The sequence below is a fragment of the Mobula hypostoma genome, chromosome 3 (genome assembly GCF_963921235.1).
Source record: "Mobula hypostoma chromosome 3, sMobHyp1.1, whole genome shotgun sequence".
NCBI lineage: Eukaryota > Metazoa > Chordata > Chondrichthyes > Myliobatiformes > Myliobatidae > Mobula > Mobula hypostoma.
Genome location: NC_086099.1, coordinates 97,127,263 through 97,150,948, shown reverse-complemented (window position 1 = coordinate 97,150,948; position 23,686 = coordinate 97,127,263). Strand labels below are relative to the sequence as shown.

At 43.9% G+C, this 23,686-nt stretch overlaps 1 protein-coding gene across 2 annotated transcripts in view; it reads right to left on the bottom strand.

The window, feature by feature from the left end:
• Positions 1-23,686, bottom strand: part of LOC134344164 (sodium-dependent organic anion transporter-like) — a 47,770-nt gene that overhangs the window by 6,531 nt on the left and 17,553 nt on the right. For both annotated transcript variants that reach the window (XM_063043504.1, XM_063043503.1), the window contains exons 2-3: positions 22,155-22,321; positions 15,671-15,759 (exon numbers count right to left, since the gene is read on the bottom strand). In XM_063043504.1, the coding sequence (XP_062899574.1) occupies positions 15,671-15,759; positions 22,155-22,321 (256 nt within the window). The remainder of the gene's footprint in view (positions 1-15,670; positions 15,760-22,154; positions 22,322-23,686) is intronic.

Sequence of the window (23,686 nt, the reverse complement as noted above, 5' to 3'; positions counted from 1 at the left end):
CATACCTTCTGGCAAAGCCTAGCCGAAATTTTATGAGGTTCTTTTTCAAACAGTGGCTTTCTCTCCTATAAAGATACGACAGTTGTATGCCCAGTCTCGCCATTTCAGCCAATGAATCTTGAAACTCCTCCAGAGTTGTCATAGGTCTCTTGGTGACCTCCCTCTCTGGCCCCCTTCTTGCACGGTCACTCAGTTTTTGAGGATGGTCTGCTCTAGGCAGATTTACAGCTGTGCCATATTCTTTCCATTTCTTGATGACCGAAATAACTGCACTCCAAAGGATATTTTGTTGTATCCATCTCCTAATGTATGCTTTTCAATAACTTTTTTTGGCACAGTTACTTGGAGTGTTCTTTTGTCATGCTACAGTTTTTGCCAGGATACTGACTTGCCAGCAGCTGGACCTTCTTCTTCTGACTTTTAATGGTGGTTGGCATTCCCACTTAAAGGTGCATTACTGCCACCAACTGGACTGGAGTGGGATGTAGAGATGGGAAATAAAACCCCTACTAGTTCTTCATCAAATGAAAACTAAATTACCCCAAAAAGCCCTATAGATTGTAAATAATGAAAGACAATATTGTGAATTAAATTAAAGTTTTTTGAACAATGGCTTTCTCTCCCATAAAGATGCAACTAGTGAAGCAGCAAAACTTAGTGAAGTTTTTAAAAGAACACTATCAACACCCAAAGATAGTAGTGAAGCCTGCATTTACTCTCTTTCAACCTTATATGCTTTACATTGTAAGCAGTTGGACCTTTCAGATACAGGTTTATTTTACTACAATCAATTGAAACACCTTAACCGCACACAGGTGATCTCCATGTAACTAATTATGTGACTTCTAAAACCAATTGGCTGCACCAGTGATTACTTGGGGTGTCATATTAAAGGGAGTGAATACTTTTGCAATTATTTTGTGTTTTATGTTTGTAATTAATTTAGATCACCCAGTAGTGATGTTTTCGTTTTGACACAAAAGAGTCTTTTCTGTTGATCAGTGTCAAAAAAGCCAAATTAAATCTACTGTGATTCAATGTTGTAAAACAATAAAATGTGAAAATTTCTGGGAGGGGGAGGGAATACTTTTTATAGGCACTGTAGATAATGAATAGAAGTTAATGAAGAATAGAAAAACATTGGATAGAGCGAAAAATGAAGCTCTTGACCTTGCGCTGAAAGACTGGATTCATCAGCAGTGGACTGAACAAATGCCACTTAAAGTTATGAAACAGGCAAAGATCTATCATGGCAAACTGAAAATTGATGGCAATTGTGAATATTCAGCAGGCTGGTTGCAGAAATTTAAAAGGCATGGCATTAATTTTTAAAAGATTTAAAACATTTTAAAGATAAAGTCTCAGCTGATCACGAGGTAACACAGAAATTCATCGATATGTTTGCGAAGATCATTGCTGATGAAAATCTAACAATAGAACAAGTCTACAATGCTGATTGTTTCTATATCTTATATAAAACCTAAAAAAAGTAAAATATAAATACAGTGCACAGTAATGTTTTAATCAAAACACGATATTGTAGTTAGAGACCGAAAGATTAGGAAGAAATTTTAGAAATTAGCAAGGTTTGACAAAAAGACATTTAATGGCTAAAACTGGAGATTAAAGATGAAAGGTCAGCTTTATTTGGCACATGCACGTCAAAACATAGTGAAATATGTTGTTTATGTTAACGAACAACACAGTCCGAGGATGTGCTGGGCAACCCACAAGTGTCACCATACTTCTGGTGGCAACACAGTATGCTCACAACTCACTGATCCTAACCCATACATCTCTGAAATATGGGAGGAAACCCTCATGATCATGAGGAGAACATACAAACTCCTTATGGACACTGGTGTTAATTAAACCTGGCGTGGTAAAGCATTACACTAACTGCTAGGTCACCCTGCTACCCCACAGAATTAATGCAAGGATTTAAGGAAATGGCAGAGGCCCTGAACAGATATTTTGTATCTATCTTCAATGTAGAAATCACTATAGGCAGTCAAACGCCAGCGTACAATCCAGCACCTGCAGTTACCATGGCTGTCAAATTCAATAATCCTCAGTGGTTGTCATGAACGTGGCAGTCTGTGCAGCTCCTGTAATGACAAACTCTAGGCTGAGAGGACGAGATTTTATTGAAACTGAAGAAACTCCAACAATTTCACTGCAAAAGTATTTTCTTGTCCACCACATGCCAATAGTCTGGGTGATTCATTACATATTTGTTTCAAACTTTTAGTGACAGTGCACCCTAAACACAGAGCCTTACAGAACATAAGACATAGAAAATGAACATAGAACAGAACAGCACAGTATGGGCCCTTCAGTCCATGACGTTGTGCTGGCCTTTTAATCTGTTTGCACGATCAGTCTAGTCCTTCCCCCTATATAATCCTTTCCCCATCACTCCTCTTTCATCCAGCAGACACAGAATGCTGGAGAAACTCAGCAGGTCAGGCAGCACCTATGAAGAGGGATATAAAGTCAATGTTTTTGGCTGAGACCCTTCATCAGTACTGCTTATCTTAGAGTCCCTAATGTATCAGCCTAGCTAGTGAGTCTTGTCTTTGGAAAATGCTGGAGAAACTCAGCAGATCAGGTGGCACCTATGGTAAAAAAAGGACACTCAACATTTCTGGCCCAGACCCTTCGGCGGGACAGCCTCAAAGTCCCAACTTTCTTCCTGTCCAGCTCATGCTATCCCTGGCAGTGCAAGTTATCACCATTCATCTTTGCAGCCATTTTCATTTGTGAAAAAGAAAATCCTTCACAAGACAATGATGGGTGGTTGAATTGAAAACTATTAGACTGAGCAAAACTTGGCTTGAGTTGATGGAATCTACCCACTCCCCCCACCGCGCCCTTCCGATCTGGCTGTATCTTCAACGATTTTTCTGCCCGTCTATTACAACATTGGTTATCCTCCTACCACCAAATCCCTTTGGCTCTTTCCCTTTCTTTAAGCATCTCACATAGTGGGTAAGTCAGATGAACTTAATGCATTAATCAGCATGTGGAATCACAAAAACATTCCGAGGGAAAAACAGGGCTGACTGCATAATGTTCCGGGCTACAGAGGTTTCAGACATGACAGAAGGGGATGGAAAAGAGGAGGAGAAGTAGTGAAAACATCACAACTGTACATAGAATATCCCAGGAGGATCATCCAAAGAGTCTACATGGGTACAATTTAGGAATAAGCGTGGGTGATCACTTTACTAAGATTATATATAAAGTTACATAAAGTTGTGGTGGTAGGGGATTTTAATTTTCCATACATTGATTGGGACTCCCATACTGTTAGGGGTCTAGATGGTTTAGAGTTTGTAAAATGTGTTCAGGAAAGTTTTCTAAATCAATATATAGAGGGACCAACTAGAGGGGATGCAATATTGGATCTCCTGTTAGGAAACGAGTTAGGACAAGTGACAGAAGTCTGTGTAGGGGAGCACTTTGGTTCCAGTGATCATAACACTATTAGTTTCAACTTGATCATGGACAAGGATAGATCTGGTCCTAGGGTTGAGGCTCTTAACAGGAAGAAGGCCAAATTTGAAGAAATGAGAAAGGATCTAAAAAGCATGGATTGGGATAGGTTGTTCTCTGGCAAGGATGTGATCGGTAGGTGGGAAGCCTTCAAAGGAGAAATTTTGAGAGTGCAGAATTTGTATGTTCCTGTCAGGATTAAAGGCAAAGTGAATAGGAATAAGGAACCTTGGTTCTCAAGGGATATTGCAACTCTGATAAAGAAGAAGAGGGAGTTGTATGACATGTATAGGAAGCAGGGAGTAAATAAGGTACTTGAGGAGTATAAGAAGTGCAAAAAATTACTTAAGAAATAAATCAGGAGGGCTAAAAGACATGAGGTTGCCTTGGCAGTCAAAGTGAAGGATAATCCAAAGAGCTTTTACAGGTGTATTAAGAGTAAAAGGATTGTAAGGGATAAAATTGGTCCTCTTGAAGGTCAGAGTGGTCGGCTATGCACGGAACCAAAGGAAATGGGGGAGATCTTAAATAGGTTTTTTGCGTCTCTATTTACTAAGGAAACTGGCATGAAGTCCATGGAATTAAGGGAAACAAGTAGTGAGATCATGGAAACTGTACTGATCGAAAAGGAGGAGGGTCCTTGCTGTCTTGAGGAAAATTAAAGTGGATAAATCCCCGGGACCTGACAGGGTGCTCCCTTGGACCTTGAAGGAGACTAGTGTTGAAATTGCAGGGGCCCTGGCAGAAATATTTAAAATGTCGCTGTCTGCAGGTGAGGTGCCGGAGGATTGGATTGGCTCATGTTGTTCCGTTGTTTAAAAAAGGATCGAAAAGTAATCCGGGAAATTATAGGCCAATAAATTTAATGTCAGTAGTAGGTAAGTTATTGGAGGGAGTACTAAGAGACAGAATCTACAAGCATTTGGATAGACAGAGACTTATTAGGGAGAGTCAACATGGCTTTGTGCGTGGTAGGTCATGTTTGACCAATCTATTGGAGTTTTTCGAGGAGGTTACCAGGAAAGTGGATGAAAGGAAGGCAGTGGATATTGTCTACATGGATTTCAGTAAGGCCTTTGACAAGTTCCCGCATGGGAGGTTAGTTAGGAAAATTCAGTCGCTAGGTATACATGGAGAGGTGGTAAATTGGATTAGACATTGGCTCAATGGAAGAAGCCAAAGAGTGGTAGTAGAGAATTGCTTCTCCGAGTGGAGGCCTATGACTAGTGGTGTGCCACAGGGATCAGTGCTGGGTCCATTGTTATTTGTCATCTATATCAATGATCTGGTTGATAATGTGGTAAATTGGATCAGCAAATTTGCTGATGATACAAAGATTGGAGGTGTAGTAGACAGTGAGGAAAGTTTTCAGAGCCTGCAGAGGGACTTGGACCAACTGGAAAAATGGGCTGAAAAATGGCAGATGGAGTTTAATACAGACAAGTGTGAGGTATTGCACGTTGGAAGGACAAACCAAGGTAGAACATACAGGGTTAATGGTAAGGCACTGAGGAGTGCAGTGGAACAGAGGGATCTGGGAATACAGATACAAAATTCCCTAAAAGTGGCGTCACAGGTAGATAGGGTCGTAAAGAGAGCTTTTGGTATATAGGCCTTTATTAATCAAAGTATTGAGTATAAGAGCTGGAATGTTATGATGAGGTTGTATAAGGCATTGGTGAGGCCGAATCTGGAGTATTGTGTTCAGTTTTGGTCACCAAATTACAGGAAGGATATTAATAAGGTTGAAAGAGTGCAGAGAAGGTTTACAAGGATGTTGCCAGGACTTGAGAAACTCAGTTACAGAGAAAGGTTGAATAGGTTGGGACTTTATTCCCTGGAGCGTAGAAGAATGAGGGGAGATTTGATAGAGGTATATAAAATTATGATGGGTATAGATAGAGTGAATGCAAGCAGGCTTTTTCCACTGAGGCAAGGGGAGAATAAAACCAGAGGACATGGGTTAAGGGTGAGGGGGGAAAAGTTTAAAGGGAACATTAGTGGGGGCTTCTTCACACAGAGAGTGGTGGGAGTATGGAATGAGCTGCCAGACAAGGTGGTAAATGCGGGTTCTTTTTTAACATTTAAAAATAAATTGGACAGATACATGGATGGGAGGTGTATGGAGGGATATGGTCCGTGTGCGGGTCAGTGGGATTAGGCAGAAAATGGTTCGGCACAGCCAAGAAGGGCCAAAGGGCCTGTTTCTGTGCTGTAGTTTCTATGGTTTCTATGGTTCTATTATACTACAGCCTCTCAGTAGTTAATGGAACAGAGTATGTAAGCAAATCACAGAAGGTTAACTGGGTTATTGTAGTGGGAGTGTGAACTTTCCTAATATTGAGGGGGATTAGTAAATTGTTTAATCACTGTCTCATGTACAATGTTCTGCATGCCACCCACACATCACATCAGTACACCAAGATAGCACCAGGAAAAGGCAGCAACGGAATACAGTCCTACAGTTACAGTGAAAGTGTAGTTGTCACGGGGCACGGGGGGTGCTGGGAACAGACCCAAATGTGAGACACAGACACTGATGTACAAGGAACAGGACTTGACTAGAGTAGGGTCGTGACAGGATACAGACAAGGAGCAGGGACAAGAACGTAGACTAGGGCTTAGACCTCGAGCCAGAGACTGGACAAGGACCCAGAACCTGGGTCTTGCCTTGGGCTCGGGCCCCAGAACCAAGCATGGACATGACATGATTGCAGGACTGGATGCTGGGGTCTTGAGGCTTCAGGCTTGAGGCTGGGGTCTGGGATCTTGAGCTTGGCTGCTGGCTGGGGTCTGGGATAGTTATAGTCATAGTCATACTTTATTGATCTCGGGGGGGAATTGGTTTTTGTTACAGTTGCACCATAAATAATTAAATAGTAATAAAACCATAAATAGTTAAATAGTAATATGTAAGTTATGTCAGTAAATTATGAAATAAGTCCAGGACCAGCCTATTGGCTCAGGGTGTCTAACCCTCCAAGGGAGGAGTTGTAAAGTTTGATGGCCACAGGCAAGAATGACTTCCTATGACGCTCTGTGTTGCATCTCGGTGGAATGAGTCTCTGGCTGAATGTACTCCTGTGCCCAACCAGTACATTATGTAGTGGATGGGAGACATTGTCCAAGATGGCATGCAACTTGGACAGCATCCTCTTTTCAGACACCACCGTGAGAGAGTCCAGTTCCATCCCCACAACATCACTGGCCTTCCGAATGAGTTTGTTGATTCTGTTGGTGTCTGCTGCCCTCAGCCTGCTGCCCCAGCACACAACAGCAAACATGATCGCACTGGCCACCACAGACTCGTAGAACATCCTCAGCATCGTCTGGCAGACGTTAAAGGACCTCAGTCTCCTCAGGAAATAGAGACGGCTCTGACTCTTCTTGTAGACAGCCTCAGTGTTCTTTGACTAGTCCAGTTTACTGTCAATTCATATCCCCAGGTACTTGTAATCCCCCACCATGTCCACACTGACCCCTTGGATGGAAACAGGGGTCACGGGTACCTTAGCTCTCCTCAGGTCTACCACCAGCTCCTTAGTCTTTTTCACATTAAGCGGCAGATAATTCTGCTCACACCATGTGACAAAGTTTCCTACCGTAGCCCTGTACTCAGCCTCATCTCCCTTGCTGATGCATCCAACTATGGCAGAGTCATCAGAAAACTTCTGAAGATGACAAGACTCTGTGCAGTAGTTGAAGATCTTGAGCTTGGCTGCCGGCTGGGGTCTGGGATCTGGGATCTTGATCTTGAGGCCTGCCGACTGGGGTCTTGATCTTGATTCGGGCTCGGACTCCAGAACTAGGCAAGGACAAGACGAGGCTACAGGACTGGACATGGCTTGGGTGTGGAACTCCTGGGTAGGACAAGACACAAGGACAGGACTCAGATAGGACTGGACTAGGTATGGACTGGACGAGGGCCTTCAGGAGCACAGAGCCTTGGACTAGAAGAGACAGGAGCACGGAACACAGAGCTGAGACCCCTCCTGGGAAGAGGATGTAGGGCCAGGGCTCACACACATAACACCGAGCCGGGACCCCTCCTTGGGAACAGGACGTAGGGCCAGGACTCACACACATAACACAGAGCCGGGACCCCTCCTTGGGAACAGGACATAGGGCCGGGACTCATACACAAAACACTGAACATGAAGAGACGGATCCCAACACAAGGTGGCGGCAAGCAGCCAGACCCACCTAGCGAAAGTGAGGACACAGAGACAGTTCCCAACACTAGGTAGCGGCAAATAGCCAGACCTACCTAGCGAAGGCGTGGACACAGAGAGACAATTCCACAGAACAAAAGACAGTTCCTTATCTTGACCTAACTAGGCTCCAGTCTTGCTCTGGCAGTAAAACTTCAGCGATACAGGCAGGGTATCCAGGCTAGGTGAGCAGGCAGAGAGCCAGGCAAGGGGGGAAAAGACAGGGAGGGAAACAGGACAGAGAAGTAGGGAATCCCTGATTTGCAGAGGTATTTATGTCTCAGCCCCAAAACGAGAAACATGTGCCCACAACAGAAACTGGGAAAAACCAGAAACCCCGGAACAAGGAACCATGGATCGGACCATGAACCGGAACATGGACTTCACGGACCGGACTATGGCAGTAGTGCAGAAGATAAAGATAAAATTAAGGGGCTATGATGTTCAACTTAGGAATCTTGTGTCAGCCACCCAGGATGATGGAATTGGGAGAAGGTTCTAATGAAACTTGGGCGAAGAGAGATTTGTGACGAACTCTGGTGGGGTGCGTGGTCTTTTTAGCAGGAGATGCAGAGGGGGGGAGATCAGGAGAGATGGCCGTAGGATTTTATCCGACGGGAAGACCCGATTGCAAAGAGTGCTTTGCGAGTTGAAGGAGTCCAAGACAGGAAATTCTACCTGTGACTGGTGACGAGAATTCAGCATCATGAGTAACGGTCACGCACAGCTTTTGGACAATGCCAGCTCCAACGCCATGTACACATTTAGACAGGTTTAACTGTAAAGGGCCCTTCTGGTTTTTTTAAATTTTTCTTTTCCTCTTAGTAACTGGCTGACAAAGCTGAAAGCAGTAAATACACTTTCTTTATAATTGCATGAGGTGTATGATCTGTCATTTCTTGCCTATAGATAATTGGTAGTGTTTACACAGCATTTGCATAAATCAGAGTTCTGTTAATCAAAACATCCCAACTTTCCTGTTTGGGAGGACCCAAATCATACTGACCCTAAAAATATATTCAGAAAGGTGAGTCCAGTGGTTGTTAGCAGATCCAGCTAACGAGACAGGTTTCCAACGAGCCTGGTGAAGGGGCTTCGGTGATGTGCTGAACTGTGTCCACAACTCGACAGTTCTTGGGATGTCGGGCAAGAGAGTTTGCCATACCAAGCTGTGATGCATCCAGGTAAGGTGCATCTAAGCTGCCTTCATGTAAAGGGCTGAAATGGGGCAGAATTTAAGTTCATCCAAGAAACCATATGTAGAGAGTCCTACTAGAAAGAGGACAATACTTGACCCCTTCTCAAGAAATGAGTCTGGAAGGTAGTGGAAGTGGGGAAATCTAAAAATTATAACCATAATTCTGTAAATTTCAAAGTAGCTATAGAAAGGGACAAGTTTTGGCCTAAAGTTGAGGTATAAATTAGGGGACAATTTCAATAGTATAAGAGTCATCCTGTAAAATGTCGATTTGTAGCAAATGATTGCTGGCAAGATGACATCCGACAAAGAGTCTTTTAAAAGGGAGTTAGTAAGAACTCAGGCCAGCATGTTCCACTAAGGGTGAAGAGCAAAGATTGTTAGCATTAGCGAACTTTGGTTGACAAAATATATTTAAGGTGTGATCAGGAAAAGCGAAGCGCATGCCAGGTATGGGTAATGTCATGAACCATGCAGGCCTTTGTGGCTTTCGATAGAGTGTTGGGCTTCAGGGTTTCTCAAGCACCTGCATTTACTGAGTGTTAGAGCCATTAAACCCAGGTGCCTTCTGTTTGGTCTTGTCAGGTCAATGGTGACCGGCCCACATTCCCCGTGTTCTATGATTACTTAAAGGGGACTCTCATTGTGCTCTTCTGCCATTCCTCCGCCCCTAGGCCAAGACATTGTCAGTGCTAAGCATGACTGAGGCTGCCACCTGCCGCACCTGGATTGAGTCAGTGACAACTTCCTCTGTGACAGAGAGAATCTGCCGTCCCTCTGCATTTGGGCCCATTCCTGCAAGTGCACACCATGGCAGAAGCACTCGCCGCCTTCAGACCCAGTGGAAGTACTACAGCAGCTTGGACATCGGTCGGCTGAAGATAAGGATGGCTTCTTCACTCAGTTCATGTCCCAAAGGCTTCATTCTGAGGGATTCTCGAAGGCTTCATTCTGAGGAGATCCTGAAAGCTTTGTTCCAAGCTTCAGCAGTCTACATTTCAGATTCCCCCCTCCCCCCCCCAGAGGTTCTCTGGGTCAACAAGGTTCATACCGTCTCCCATGTTATGCCTTGTTTCCGGCTCAAGAGCATCAGATATGCCCCAGGTTTCCTCCGCTGGCTCAAAGCATTAGGTTTGCCTGGGCTTTTCCCAGTCCTGGCTCTAGAGCATCAGATCTTCCCTGGGTTTTTCCCAGTCCTGGCTCTAGAGCATCCGATCTGCCCTGGGCTTTTCCCAGTCCTGGCTCAAGAGCATCCGATCTGCCCTGTGCTTTTCCCAGTCCTGGCTCAAGAGCATCCGATCTGCCCTGTGCTTTTCCCAGTCCTGGCTCAAGAGCATCCGATCTGCCCTGGGCTTTTCCCAGTCCTGGCTCAAGAGCATCCGATCTGCCCTGGGCTTTTCCCAGTCCTGGCTCTAGAGCATCAGATCTGCCCCAGATTTTTTCCATCCCTGGCTCAAGGGCATCAGATTCGCCCTGGGCTTTACCCAGCCCTGACTCAAGAGCATCAGGTCTATGCTGAATTTTTCCCAACCCTGGCTCAAGAGCATCAGGTTTGCCTGGGACTTTCCCAGCCCTAGCTCAAGCATTATGTTTGCCGCATGTTTTTTCTCAGCACAGTCTCAAGAACATCAGATCCGCCTTGGACTTTTCCAATCCCTGGTTCGAAAGCATCTGGTCTATGCTGGCTTTTCCCAGCCCTGGACTGAAAGCATCAAGTCTAGGCTGGGTTTTTCCCAGCTCTAGCTCCAGTTCCCCAGGGCTCGCCAGCCTTAGGGAGGCCCTATAGGCCTCTGTGGTTTGCTGCAGAGTGTCAGTCTACAGGGTTTCTCCAGCAGCTGTGTTTACTAATTGTTTAAGTCATTTAGCCCAGCTGGTTTCAGTTTGGATTTGTCGGATTGATTGTGACCAGAACATGTTTCCCACGTTCAATAATTATTTTAAAGGCACTTTCATTGTGCTCCGGAATTTGCCTTCCTCCATTCCGGGTCAAGTCGTTGTTAGTGACTGAGGCTGTCATCCACCGCACCTGGATTGAGTGGGTGCCAGTGACTACCATGACGTGGAAAGCCTGCCTTTGCTCTACATTTGCCTGCCAGCACGCACCATGACAGACAATTGGAATTGAGTGAGTCTCTGAGGAATATGACAGGTGTAGGAGAAAACTTAGGAAACTAATTAGGGGGGTAGCAAAGCACCATAAACCATCCTTAATTAAGACATTCTATATGTATATCAGGGGCATGTGGGTTCTCTTAGAGACCAAAAGAGTAATGTGTGGAAACAGGGAAAGTTGGCAATATCCTAAATGACGACTTCTCAGCTGTATTCACCAGGGAGTGGTTTGTTGATACTTGGATCTTATCAGTATTAAGAAATTGAAAGCGCTGAAGTCATGGAATGCCAAAGGACTGAATAAACTGTCAAGGAAGATAATATCTATATCCAAATGCTGTGGAAACCAACCAGTAAAGGCCCCCTTTATTCACTTTCTTAGCCTCTTGTCAGTCAGCCAATCTTCTATCCATGCTAGTATCTTCCCTTTTACCATGGATCTTATCTAAAACCTCCTAATGCCCCATCTTGTCAAAGGTCTTCTGAAAATCTAAGTAAACAACATCCACTAACTATCCTTTATATATCTGCCCGTCATTTCCTCAAAAGAATTCCAGCAGATTTGTCAGGCAAGGTTTCCCCTCAAGGAAACCATGTTGACTTTGGCCTACTTTATTATGTGCTTCCAAGTATCCTGTATCCTCACCCTTAATAATGGACTCCAACATCTTCTAAACCACTAAGGTGAGGCTAAATGGTCTATAATTTCCTTTCTTCTGCCTCTCTCCATTCTTGAAGAGTGGAGTATCATTTGCAATTTTCCAGTCCTCCAGAACCATTCCAGAATCTACTAATTTTTGAACGATCATTATTAATGCCTCCACAATCTCTTCAGCTACCCCTTTCAGAACCCTGGGGTGTAGTCCATCTGGTCCCGGTGACTTATCTACCTTCAGGCCTTTCAGCTTCCCAAGCATTTTCCCCATAGTAATAGCAACAACACTCCCTTTTTCCCTGACTCTCGAATTTCTGGCATACTGCCAGTGTCATCCACAGTGAAGACTGATACAAAATACTTACTTTCATCCACTATATCTTTGCTCCCTTCCCCCCATTACTATTTCTCCAGCAGTCCAATATCCACTCTCAGCTCTCTTTTACTCTACATATCTGAAAAATTGTTTTTATCCTTCAATATTATTGGATAGCTTACCTTCATATTTCATCTTTTCTCTCCTTACATTTTTTTCTTTGCCTTCTGTTGGTTTTTAAAAGCTTCCCAATCCTCTAACTTCCCACTAACTTTGGCCGTATTATATGTCCCTCTCTTTTTCTTTTATGCTGTCTTTGATGTCCCTTGTCAGCTTTGGTTACATCGTTTTTCCTTCAAAATACTACTTCTTTGGGATACATCTTTCCTGTGCCTTCCAATTGCTCCCAGAAAGTCCTGCCATTGCTGCTCTGCCATCATCCCTGCTAGTGTCCCCTTTCAATCAGCTTTGGCCAGTTCCTCTCTATGCCTCTGTAATTGTCATAGTCCAGTCCGTGAAGTCCGTGTTCTGGTTCAAGGTCTGGTCCATGGTTCCTTGTTCCGGGGTTTCTGGTTTTCCCCAGTTTCTGTTGTGGGCATATGTTTCTCATTTTGGGGCTGAGACATAAATACCTCTGCAAACCAGGGATTCCCTGCTGGACTGTCCTGTTCCCCTCCCTGTCTTTTCCCCCCATTGCCTGACTCTCTGCCTGCTCACCTAGCCTGGATACCCCGCCTGTATCACTGAAGTATTAATGCCAGAGCAAGTCAGGAGCCTTTTTAGGTCAAGATAAGGAACTGTCTTTCGTTGTGTGGAATTGTCTCTCTATGTCCACACCTTCACTAGGTAGGTCTGGCCATTTGCTGCTACCTAGTGTTGGGATCTGTCTCTGTGTCCTCACCTTCACTAGGTGGGTCCGGCCATTTGCCGCCACCTAGTGTTGAGATCTGTCTCTTCATGTTCAGTGTTCTGTGTATGAGTCCCGGCCCTACGTCCTGTTCCCAAGGAGGGGTCCCGGCTCTGTGTTATGTGTGTGAGTCCCGGCCCTACGTCCTGTTCCCAAGGAGGGGTCCTGGCTCTGTGTTCCATCCTCCAGTCTCTTCTAGTCCAAGGCTCCATGCTCCTGAAGGCCCTTGTCTAGTCCGTGCCTAGTCCAGTCCTATCTGAGTACTGTCCATGTGCCTTTACCTGTCCTTGTGTCTCGCCCTACCCAGGAGTTCCACACCCAAGCTATGTCCAGTCCTGTAGCCTTGTCTTATCCTCGCCTAGTTCTGGAGTCCGAGCCCGAGTCAAGTCCCAGGTTCTGGGTCCTTGCCCAGTCTCTGGCTCGGAGTCCATACCCTAGCCTCGAAGTACCCTAGACCCAAGACCCAAGGCCCCAGCCCGTCTCCGACTCGGGCCTCTAGACCCAAGGCCCCAGCACATGTCCGAGCTCGGGCCTCTAGCCCCAAGGCCCCAGCCCATCTCTGAGCTCGGGCCTCTAGACCCAAGACTACAAGCCTGTCTCCAAGCCTCAAGCTTCAAGACCCCAGCCTCCAGTTCTGCAATCATGTCACGTCCATGCCTGGTTCTGGGGCCTGAGCCCAAGGCAAGACCCAGGTTCTGGGTCCTTGTCCAGTCTCTGGCTCGGGGTCCAAGCCCTTGTCTGCATTCTTGTCCCTGCTCCTTGTCTGTATCCTGTCACGTCCCTACTCTAGTCAAGTCCTGTTCTTTGTACGTCAGTGTCTGTGTCTTGCATTTGGGTCCGCTACCAACACCCCCCCTTATGACAGTAATTCCTTTTACTCAGATGTAATACCTGTACTGATACATCTGATTTCATCTTCTCCCTCTTAAGCTGCAGGATAAATTTTATCATATTATGACCACTGCCTCTGAAGGGTTCCTTTACCCTAAGCTCCCTAATAAAATCTGGTTCATTACACAGCACCCAATCCACAATTACCTTTTCCCTAGTGGGCTCAAGCTCAAGCACAAGCTGCTCTATAAAGTCATCTCATAAATATTCTACAAATTCTCTTTCTTGGGATCCAGCCCCAAACTGATTTTCCCAATTTACCTATATATTAAAAACTCTTTTACTTCACCCCCTGTCTGTTTTGAAACTTCTAAATCCTGAAACAACTGGAACCATTCCTGCTCTTGTGACAGCAAAGTCTGTGTCACAATATCATAGTTCCATGTACTGATCCACGCTCCAAGTTTATCACCATTGTCCCTGATACTTCTCGCATTAAATTGAACACATTTCAACCCATCCAACTCACTGCATTTTTGCCCTAACCACAGCCTATTGTACCACAGTCTATCTACACATTGCAACTCCCTTTACACCAACTGCTCCATCATCTGATCTATCGTTCCAGTTCCCATCCCCCTACTAAACTAGTTTAAACCCTCCACAACAGTTTGAGCAAATCTGCCCACAATGGTATTGGTCCTTCTCAAATTCAGATGTAACCCATTCCTCTTAAACAGGCTATACCTTCCCCAGAGGTGAACTCAATGATCCACAAACATGAGAAAGTCTGCAGATGCCCGGAAATCTAAAGTAACACACACAGGAAACCGGAGAAACTCGGCAGGTCGGGCACATTTATGGAAAAGAGCAACTGTTGATGTTTCGGGCCAAGATACTTCTTCATGACTGAGAAGGAAGGGAGAAGATGCCAGAGAAAAAGATGGGGGTGGAGGGGAAAGAGGCTAGGTGGAAGATAATAGGTGAAGCCAGGTGGGTGGGAAAGGCCAGGGGCTGGTGAAGAAAGAATCTGATAGGAAAAGAGAATGGACAATAGGAGAAAAGGAAGGAGGAGGGGACTCAGTGGGAAGTAACATGCAGGTGAGAAGAGGTGAGGGTTCAGATTGGGGAACACAGGAAGGGGCAGGGGGAATTCATTGACCGGAAGGAGATATCAATATTCATGCTATCAGGTTGAAGAGTACCCAAACAGGATATAAGGTGTTGCTCCTCCACCCTGAGGGTGGCCTCATTATCCACAAATGTGAAACACTCTCCCCTGCAGCAGTTCCTCAGCCACACATTCATTTGCCATGTCATTCTTTTCTTACCTTCACTAGTGTGTGGCTCAGGCTGCATTGCAGAGGTTACTACCCTTGATACCCTCCCTTTTAGGAAATGACTAAGCCACTGGAGTTAGAGGGCAAGAATAATGGTCAAATTGGCAAAATCTGGTTGGTGTTCCACAAGTAAATATTATATTCTTAAGTATTCATTATGTTATGTTTTGCGACTCCAGAAACTAATAGAGAGACACAAGAGCTGGGAGAAATGTGTCAATTTAGTTTTACTTCAGTGAGCTTCTCACTTATGGTGTGGTGGCATAGTGATGAATGCCATTCAAACACTTTCACATACAACCTGTAATGAATTATGTCACAACAAAGAATGCTTATCAAATACATTTGCTATTTTACCCAAATACTACTGAAATATTAAACACACATCATATCAATGAGCAACTTAAACAAGATCTGTCAATGATTGAAAGGCAAGTACTATTGAATATGTGTACATTGGATTATTGTTATAAAGAGATAGTAAGAAATTAAGAAAGAAAAGATTATATCTACATATATCATGCTTCAATTGACAAAGCAAATATACCCTATATCAATAATTCTGTGTGAAGGGTTTATACAAATAGAAGACATTAACTCACCTTTAGAAGAATTCTTGATTGCTTTGGCCACTTCCATGCAATGAAAATTCCAAATACTATTGGGAGGATCAAAGTAGTCAATGTAAAACCTATTTCAGAAGGAAAAGTAAGATTTTACAACAGTCAGATAACCAGAAATGGCCCTTCAATTTGATTTTACATGAATGCATGGAGCAGGAGGGGCAGGTCATATACTCAGTCCCTTGGGCCTACTCACCATTAAATAAGGTCATGGCTAATCCAACTGTAGCCTTAATTCCATGTACCCTTTACTTGTAGTCACCTTTCACCCCAATGCTGTTCATCTATTTCTGTCTTAAAAATATTTAAAATCTCCTCTTCCACTTCCCCTTGAGGGAGACAGTTCCAAAGACTCGTGAGAAATTTCTTTAGCCAAAGGGTGGTGAATTTGTGGAACTTGTTACCACAGGAGGCCAGGTCGTTGGGTGTACTTAAGGCAGAGATTGACAGTTTCTTGATTGCACACAGTGTCATGGGTTAAAGGGAGAAAGCCGGGGAGTGGAGCTGAGGGGGGTGGAAAGGACCAGCCATGACTGAATGGTGGAGCAGACTCGATGGGCCAAATGGGCCAATTACACTCTTCTGTCTTATGGCTTCAACTACTACTTCCCATCCATGGAATAACCCTCAGTTAATCTGGAGACAAGGCACAATTTTACTATTTGCTCTACCATGGCAAAACTTCTGAGAAGGGGTTGCAAATCTGAGGTTTCTATCTGTGATGTGACTATGGCCACAGATGCAAAAATGTTCATCTCCGGGTTTTTCCAGTCAAACAATAATTAGGAGAAATTTTCAGGAAAAGCTGCAAGTGGGCTCCACACACTTCTGCTGAAGGTGTGGAGTACATCGGTGGCAGGAAATTGGAACACATGAGGATGCATCAGAGGCAAGAGAGTGAGCATTTTATTTCATTAAAGCACTAGAAACTGTAGCAGAGGAGATGCAGTGGACGTAACGTTTTCTCCCGGACAGAGCAAGGAGACCTAAGGGAGCAATTAATAAAGTAGATGTTGGATAAGTTGGGTTATAGTTGTTAGATGTGTTGTGTATTTAATATTTCAGTAATATTTGAGAAACATTATAAATATATTGTTTGATTAAGCATTGTTTAATTAATTCATTACCAGTTACATTAATGGTAAATGTCATAATGCTGCCATGTCATAAGAGAACACCCCTCTAAAATGTCAAAACAAGACATGCATCTCTCATGCTCCCTTGATTTTCTTTTGATTAGTTTAATGCTTTGGAGTTACAGAACACAAAACTAATCAAATCATTGAAATGTATCAAATGCTGAAAGACCTATTCAGAGTGGATATGGAGAGGATGTTTCCTATAGTGGGGGAGTCTAGGACCAGAGGGTACAGCTTCAGGTTAGAGGGATTTCCTTTTAGAACAGAGAAGAGGAGGAATTTCCTGAGCCAGAGGGCGGTGAATCTGTGAAATTCATTCCCACATGCAGCTGTGGAGGCCAGGTCATTCAGTGTATTTAAGGCAGAGGTTGATAGATCCTCCATAGGTCAGGGTATGAAAGGGTTACGGGGAGAAGACAGGAGAACAGAGTTCAGAAGAAAATAGATCAACCATGATCAAATGGGGGAGAAGACTTGGAGCCAAATGGCCTAATTCTGCTCCTACCTCTTATTGTCTTATGGCCTAAAACATAATGAGGCAATGAAAAGGTTTTAAATGAAACTGAGATGATTATCTACCTGTTGATATGCAGTGAGATGTTAAAGATTTTTTTTTAAAAAAGCAGCACAATATTTGCTTCACTAAGAAGGTACAGAGACAGTCGGGTTGAAATAAAAGGCAGAAAACAGACAGATCCATGGGTTCATAAACAGTGAGTACTGGATATTGAAAATAATACATTTTAAACCACACAGAAATAGCTGTTTGCATGTGACAGTAGCCACACCCTGCTTCACTGCTTCAACAGATGTGCTGAACTAGATGAAGGTAGTCAGTGGGCCTCATAGCCCAGTGAGATAAGGACGTATCGGATCTAACGCATACTCAGCTCTGGCAGACTAGGCGGATGAGATCAACATTGAGATCTAAGAGTCAGGAAGGCGGTTCCACAAAACTTCATGGACAGCAAAGGCCATGACAAGGCACAGAAGTAGCCATGGTCATCCACTACAACCCAGGAAGACCCCATTTGTGACGCCTACTCATACCACTGGACCCAGACTTCTGAGGTCGAGAGGAGAGTGGAACTGCCCACAGCAGCAGCTTTTCCACTTTTAAAAACACTCTCGCACAGGTTCCAGAAACTGTCGTCATGAGACAACCAATCAATCAACAGATCAACTCAGAAATTGGTGGAACACCAACCTACTTTTAAACCACCTGGTCCCTTCTTCCTCTCCTCCAAAAGGGCCACTCACCAAGATCCCTGTAACCAACCACACCTTTTCTTCTGGTGCCTCATGATCTCCAATAAGATAGGGTTGTGCAGTGCTCATTCTGCTTCCGTAAAATCTTCAGAGAAACGATTGGAGAAATCTGAGCAAAATTTCCCAATATTAATTAAATTTCTCTTCAAACACGGTCTGGTCAGTCAGCATCCAGCAGCGAATCAAGGGGAAATGCTCATTACAGCTTCAAGTTACATTCACAATCACCACCAGCAATTTCTGCAGGCTTTTATACATCTCTTCTTTATCAGTTTGAAGCCCATCAAAAATCACAGTTCTATCTTCCATTGCCGAGACTCAGGCAACATCATCTTCCCTGGTGAAAAGTGATGTAAAGTTTGCTGACGATATATAGCTGGGCAATACTCTGGGCTGTGAGGAGGATGCAGAAAGACCACAGAGGCATGAAGGCAGGGTACGTGAATGGTTGAGAGTGTGAAAGATGGAGTACCATGTGGAGTAATCTGAGGTAATCAAAATGGAAAAAACAATGTATATTTTTAGATAGCAATGAAAAAAAGCAAAAAAAAAAGCAGATATTGGAGATTAGAAAATAAAAACAGAAAATGCTGGAAACTCTCAGCAGTTCAGGTTGTATCCATGAAAACAGGAACAGGTGCAGTTCATTTTAGGTCAATAAACTTGCAGCAGGAAGAGAAAAAGTTAGAATTCAAACATGCTTTTACTTTCAGGGAATGGGGAGCATGGGAGAGAATTTACCCAAGTGATCATGAACTGAATCTCTTTGCTTAGCAACACACACAAAGTGCCGATGGAACACAGCAGGCCAGGCAGCATCTACAGGAAGAAGTACAGTTGACGTTTCGGGTCGAGACCCTTTGTCAGGACTAACGGAAAAAAGAGATAGTAAGAGATTAGAAAGTGGGAGGGGGAGGGGGAGACCCGAAATGATAGGAGATGACAGGAGGGGGAGGGATGGAGGTAAGAGCTGGGAAGTTGATTGGCAAAAAGGATACAAGGCTGGAGAAGGGGGAGGATCATGGGACAGGAAGGCCTAGGGAGAAAGAAAGGGGGAGGGGAGCACCACAGGAAGATGGAGAACAGGCAAGGAGTTATTGTGAGAGGGAAGGGGGGGGAGGGGGGAGAGGAATTATAAATAAATAAATAAACAAACAAACAAATCAACAGACAGATAAATAAGGGGAGGGGCATTAGCGGAAGTTAGAGAAGTCAATGTTCATGTCATCAGGTTGGAGGCTATCCAGACGGAATATAAGGTGTTGTTCCTCCAACCTGAGTGTGGCTTCATCTTTACAGTAGAGGAGGCCATGGATAGACATATCAGAATGGGAATGGGACGTGGAATTAAAATGTGTGGCCACAGGGAGATCCTGCTTCCTCTGGTGGACAGAGCGTAGGTGTTCAGCAAAGCAGTCTCCCAATCTGCGTCGGGTCTCACCAATATATAGAAGGCCACATCGGGAGCACCGGACGCAGTATATCACCCTAGCCGACTCACAGGTGAAGTGTCGCCTCACCTGGAAGGGCTGTCTGGGGCCCTGAATGGTGGTAAGGGAGGAAGTGTAAGGGCATGTGTAGCACTTGTTCCACTTACAAGGATAAGTGCCAGGAGGGAGATCAGTGGGGAGGGATGGGGGGGGGGCGAATGGACAAGGGAGTCACGTAGGGAGCGATCCCTGCGGAAAGCAGAAAGTGGGGAGGAGGGAAAATATACTTGGTGGTGGGATCCTGTTGGAGGTGGCAGAAGTTACGGAGAATTATATGTTGGACACGGAGGCTGGTGGGGTGGTAGGTGAGGACAAGGGGAACCCTATCCCTAGTGGGGTGGTGGGAGGATGGAGTGAGAGTAGATGTGGGTGAAATGGGAGAGAAATGTTTGAGGGCAGAGTTGATGGTGGAGGAAGGGAAGCCCCTTTCTTTAAAAGAGGAAGACATCTCCTTTGTCCTGGAATGAAAAGCCTCATTCTGAGAGCAAATGCGGTGGAGACAGAGGAATTGAGAGAAGGGGATGGCATTTTTGCAAGAGACAGGGTGAGAAGAGGAATAGTCCAGATAGCTGTGAGAGTCAGTAGGCTTATAGTAGACATCAGTAGATAAGCTGTCTCCAGAGATAGAGACAGAAAGATCTAGAAAGGGGAGGGAGGTGTCGGAAATGGACCAGGTAAATTTGAGGGCAGGTTGGAAGTTGGAGGCAAAGTTGATGAAGTCAATGAGCTCAGCATCCCACACCCCGCACTTCCCGTTTCTAACTTCATACTCAAGATCCACAAACCTGCCTGTCCAGGTAGACCCATTGTTTCAGTTTGCTCCTGCCCCACTGAACTCGTTTCTGCATACCTCGACACTGTTTTATCCCCCTTGTTCAATCCCTTCCTACCTATGTTCGTGACATTTCTCATGCTCTGGATACTTTCAATGAATTCAAGTTCCTTGGCCCCCATCATCTAAAGGCTGATTTATACTTCTGCGTCAACTCGACGCCATAACCTACGCAAGTGGGCTACGCGCATTGTGAGCATTTATACTTGTGCGTTGGTGTGTCTGCGTCGCTCTGCAATTCAGGCACGTCACACATGCGCATACACCTGCCCACGCAAGACTTTATGGTCATGGTAGTCTTTCTCAGGGTAAACAAGTTTATAGAGAGTGTCTTTTTTCGTAAAAGCGAAATGTGTCCTCCATAATTTCGGAGGTCTGTAAAGCTTTATGGAAAGCAGTGCAGGCAGAGTTCCTTCCCTGCCCTTCAGTCGCCCAATGGGAAGCTACTGCAGCGTAGGAGGAAATGCGATGCTACCAAGCAGGCCAATCACAGTTGTTGCGTCCTGTGTTGCCGCGACGCACAGTTTCATTTTGGGAGAGGCGCGCGTCAGGCAACGGCGTAGGGATCCACGTAGGGTTCACGGCGACACCGTACTTACGGCATCAAGTTGACGCAGAAGTATAAATCACCCTTTATTTTCACCATGGATGTCCAGTCCCTGTATACCTCCATCCCCCACCAGGAAGGTCTCAAAGCTCTCCATTTCTTTTTGGATTCCAGACCCAACCAGTTCCCCTCTACCACCACTCTCCTCCATCTAGCAGAATTAGTCCTTACTCTTAATAATTTCTCCTTTGGCTCCTCCCACTTCCTCCAAACTAAAGGTGTAGCCATGGGCACCCATATGGGTCCCAGCTATGCCTGCCTTTTTGTTGGCTTTGTGGAACAATCCATGTTCCAAGCCAATACTGGTATCTGTCCCCCACTTTTCCTTCGCTACATTGACGACTGCATTGGCGCTGCTTCCTGCACACATGCTGAACTCGTTGACTTCATCAACTTTGCCTCCAACTTTCACCTTGCCCTCAAGTTTACCTGGTCCATTTCCAACACCTCCCTCCCCTTCCTTGATCCCTCTGTCTCTATCTCTGGAGATAGCTTATCTACTGATGTCTACCTTAATGGGAACTAAAAGGGGAAGCAAGAATGGTAAAGGGAGAGTGTGAGAAGAACTGACAGAAAACATAAAATGAATTTTCATTATTGTATAGGCCTATGAACGAGATAAGGGCTTGAGGAGGAAAGATGGGCTGATAAGAAACCATAAAGAAAATTTGTTCATGGAGGTAAAGGCCTCTGCTGAGGTACAAAACAAATGCTCAAAAAATAGAAGCAGGAGTAAGCCATTCAACTTTTTGTCTCTTTTCTGATATTAAGATTGCAGCTGAACTTTCAAATCAGCAATACTTAACTGCATTACGCACATATTCTTTTAATTCCCTTATAATCAGAAAATTTATTGATTGTTGCCTTGAACACACTTAACAGAGCATCTCCACAACTCTCTTGAGTAGACCACTCCCATGTTTCACTTGCATTAAGGTGAAGAAACTTATTCTCACCTCCATTCTGAATGGCTAATTCCCTAACTTGATATTATGAACTTTGTTTCTAGACACTGCATCTGGTGAAAACATAATTCTTACATCTATCCTGCCAAGTCCTTTAAGAATTGTATTTGTTTACATTATTTTAATATTTCTAATAAAAAGACAGAAATAAATTTAATCACCTATATTCTTGTAAAGTTCTTGAAAATTGATGTTGCTAGAACAATTGTTGGCAGAAGAAATATTGGCAGAAGAAACATTGGCTTGTTTAAAGGCGGGTGAGTAGATAAAAACATTCAGAGGCATGAAGCCAGTAGCCAGGATTGTAGAGAAGACCGTCATGGATATACTGCAAAAATCAAAGTGGTTATTAAGAAACAGACTAAACTTCACAACCAGTTAAAAACAAATAACACAAGAGAATCATAAAACTTTATATTAAGCTCATAAGGAAATATACATTATACAGATACATCAGTGCGAAAAGCAGTAGATAAATGAACTTTTTGGCAATTATGACACTGTACCAAAATACGATGATGAATATCCACTGGTTAAATTACAAAACACCAAATATTGATCTTTTTCTTGATCCCTACAATGAGGTTCTGAGCTCACCCATGGTCCTGATCAGGTTGAAGATAATGACTTTATTTTAAAACAAGAACACATTATTCATTGGAGATGATCTTGACAGTTTTCTTATGTGCAGTTAGGGTTTGTGTACAGTAAGTAAGGGAATAAAAGATCGCCTTATGCGGTTTTGAAAGATGGGTAAAGAATCACAACTGCCTATAACAGGTGGGACATAAGCAAAGGAATCAGGCCGGCATTGGTATAGGGGAGGGGAGATCTTGAGATTGAGGGAATGCAAATCAAAGGGCTTCCTCCTGCACCTATTTTCTATGTTTCTATGTTTCTATGTTTGGCGCGAGAGTTCATTAACATAAAGTTTCAAGGGCTTAGCATTGTACTTTAATTGCCTGTAGGCTTCCTAAGCTTCCTAGGTTGGTGTCATGATAAAACATTAAGTATTCCCAGAACAGGAGTCCCAGGACAATATGGTCCAACTTCCCCTGCAGAACAAGAGCAGTGACACATGAGGAAATGACACCACCCATGAATCTTCAAGATAGGAACGTATGACAAGAAATGCCTAGGCAAATATTTCAAATGAAACAAAACAGCTTGGAAATTCATATGGGGGAAAAGAACTACTGTTTCACACAATGCTAAAAGTAACAACATTTTAAAATGTTTTAAAGACCTAACTGTATTTTAGAAGTGCATCAGGTATAACACAGTAATAATTGGAGACTTTAACTCCCATTCTATAGAGCAGCCTTTGTCAACCTTTTTGGCCTGAGGAACCCTTGAAATAATTTTCAAGTCTCAGGGAGCCCCTGCATAAAAGTTACTGTATCTAGAGCTCATGGTACATTAGTGTGATCAGTAAGTTGTAGATATGATAATCCAAAAATAATTGTCAATGTTTTTTGAGTAGAGAATGAATTTTTAGCTAACCTTTCTTGAAAAAAAAGTAGTTGGGCTTCGTCTACCTTTCTTGAAATTAATCCCTTTCTTTCTGTTTCCTAAATTTTAAAAACTCATAAAGCAAACATAATAAATTTCTGTTAAATAACTGGCTTAAACCAAAATGAGGTTTAATTTTCCTAAAGGTAGACTTAATAGATTTGATTAAATGAAGGTTTAT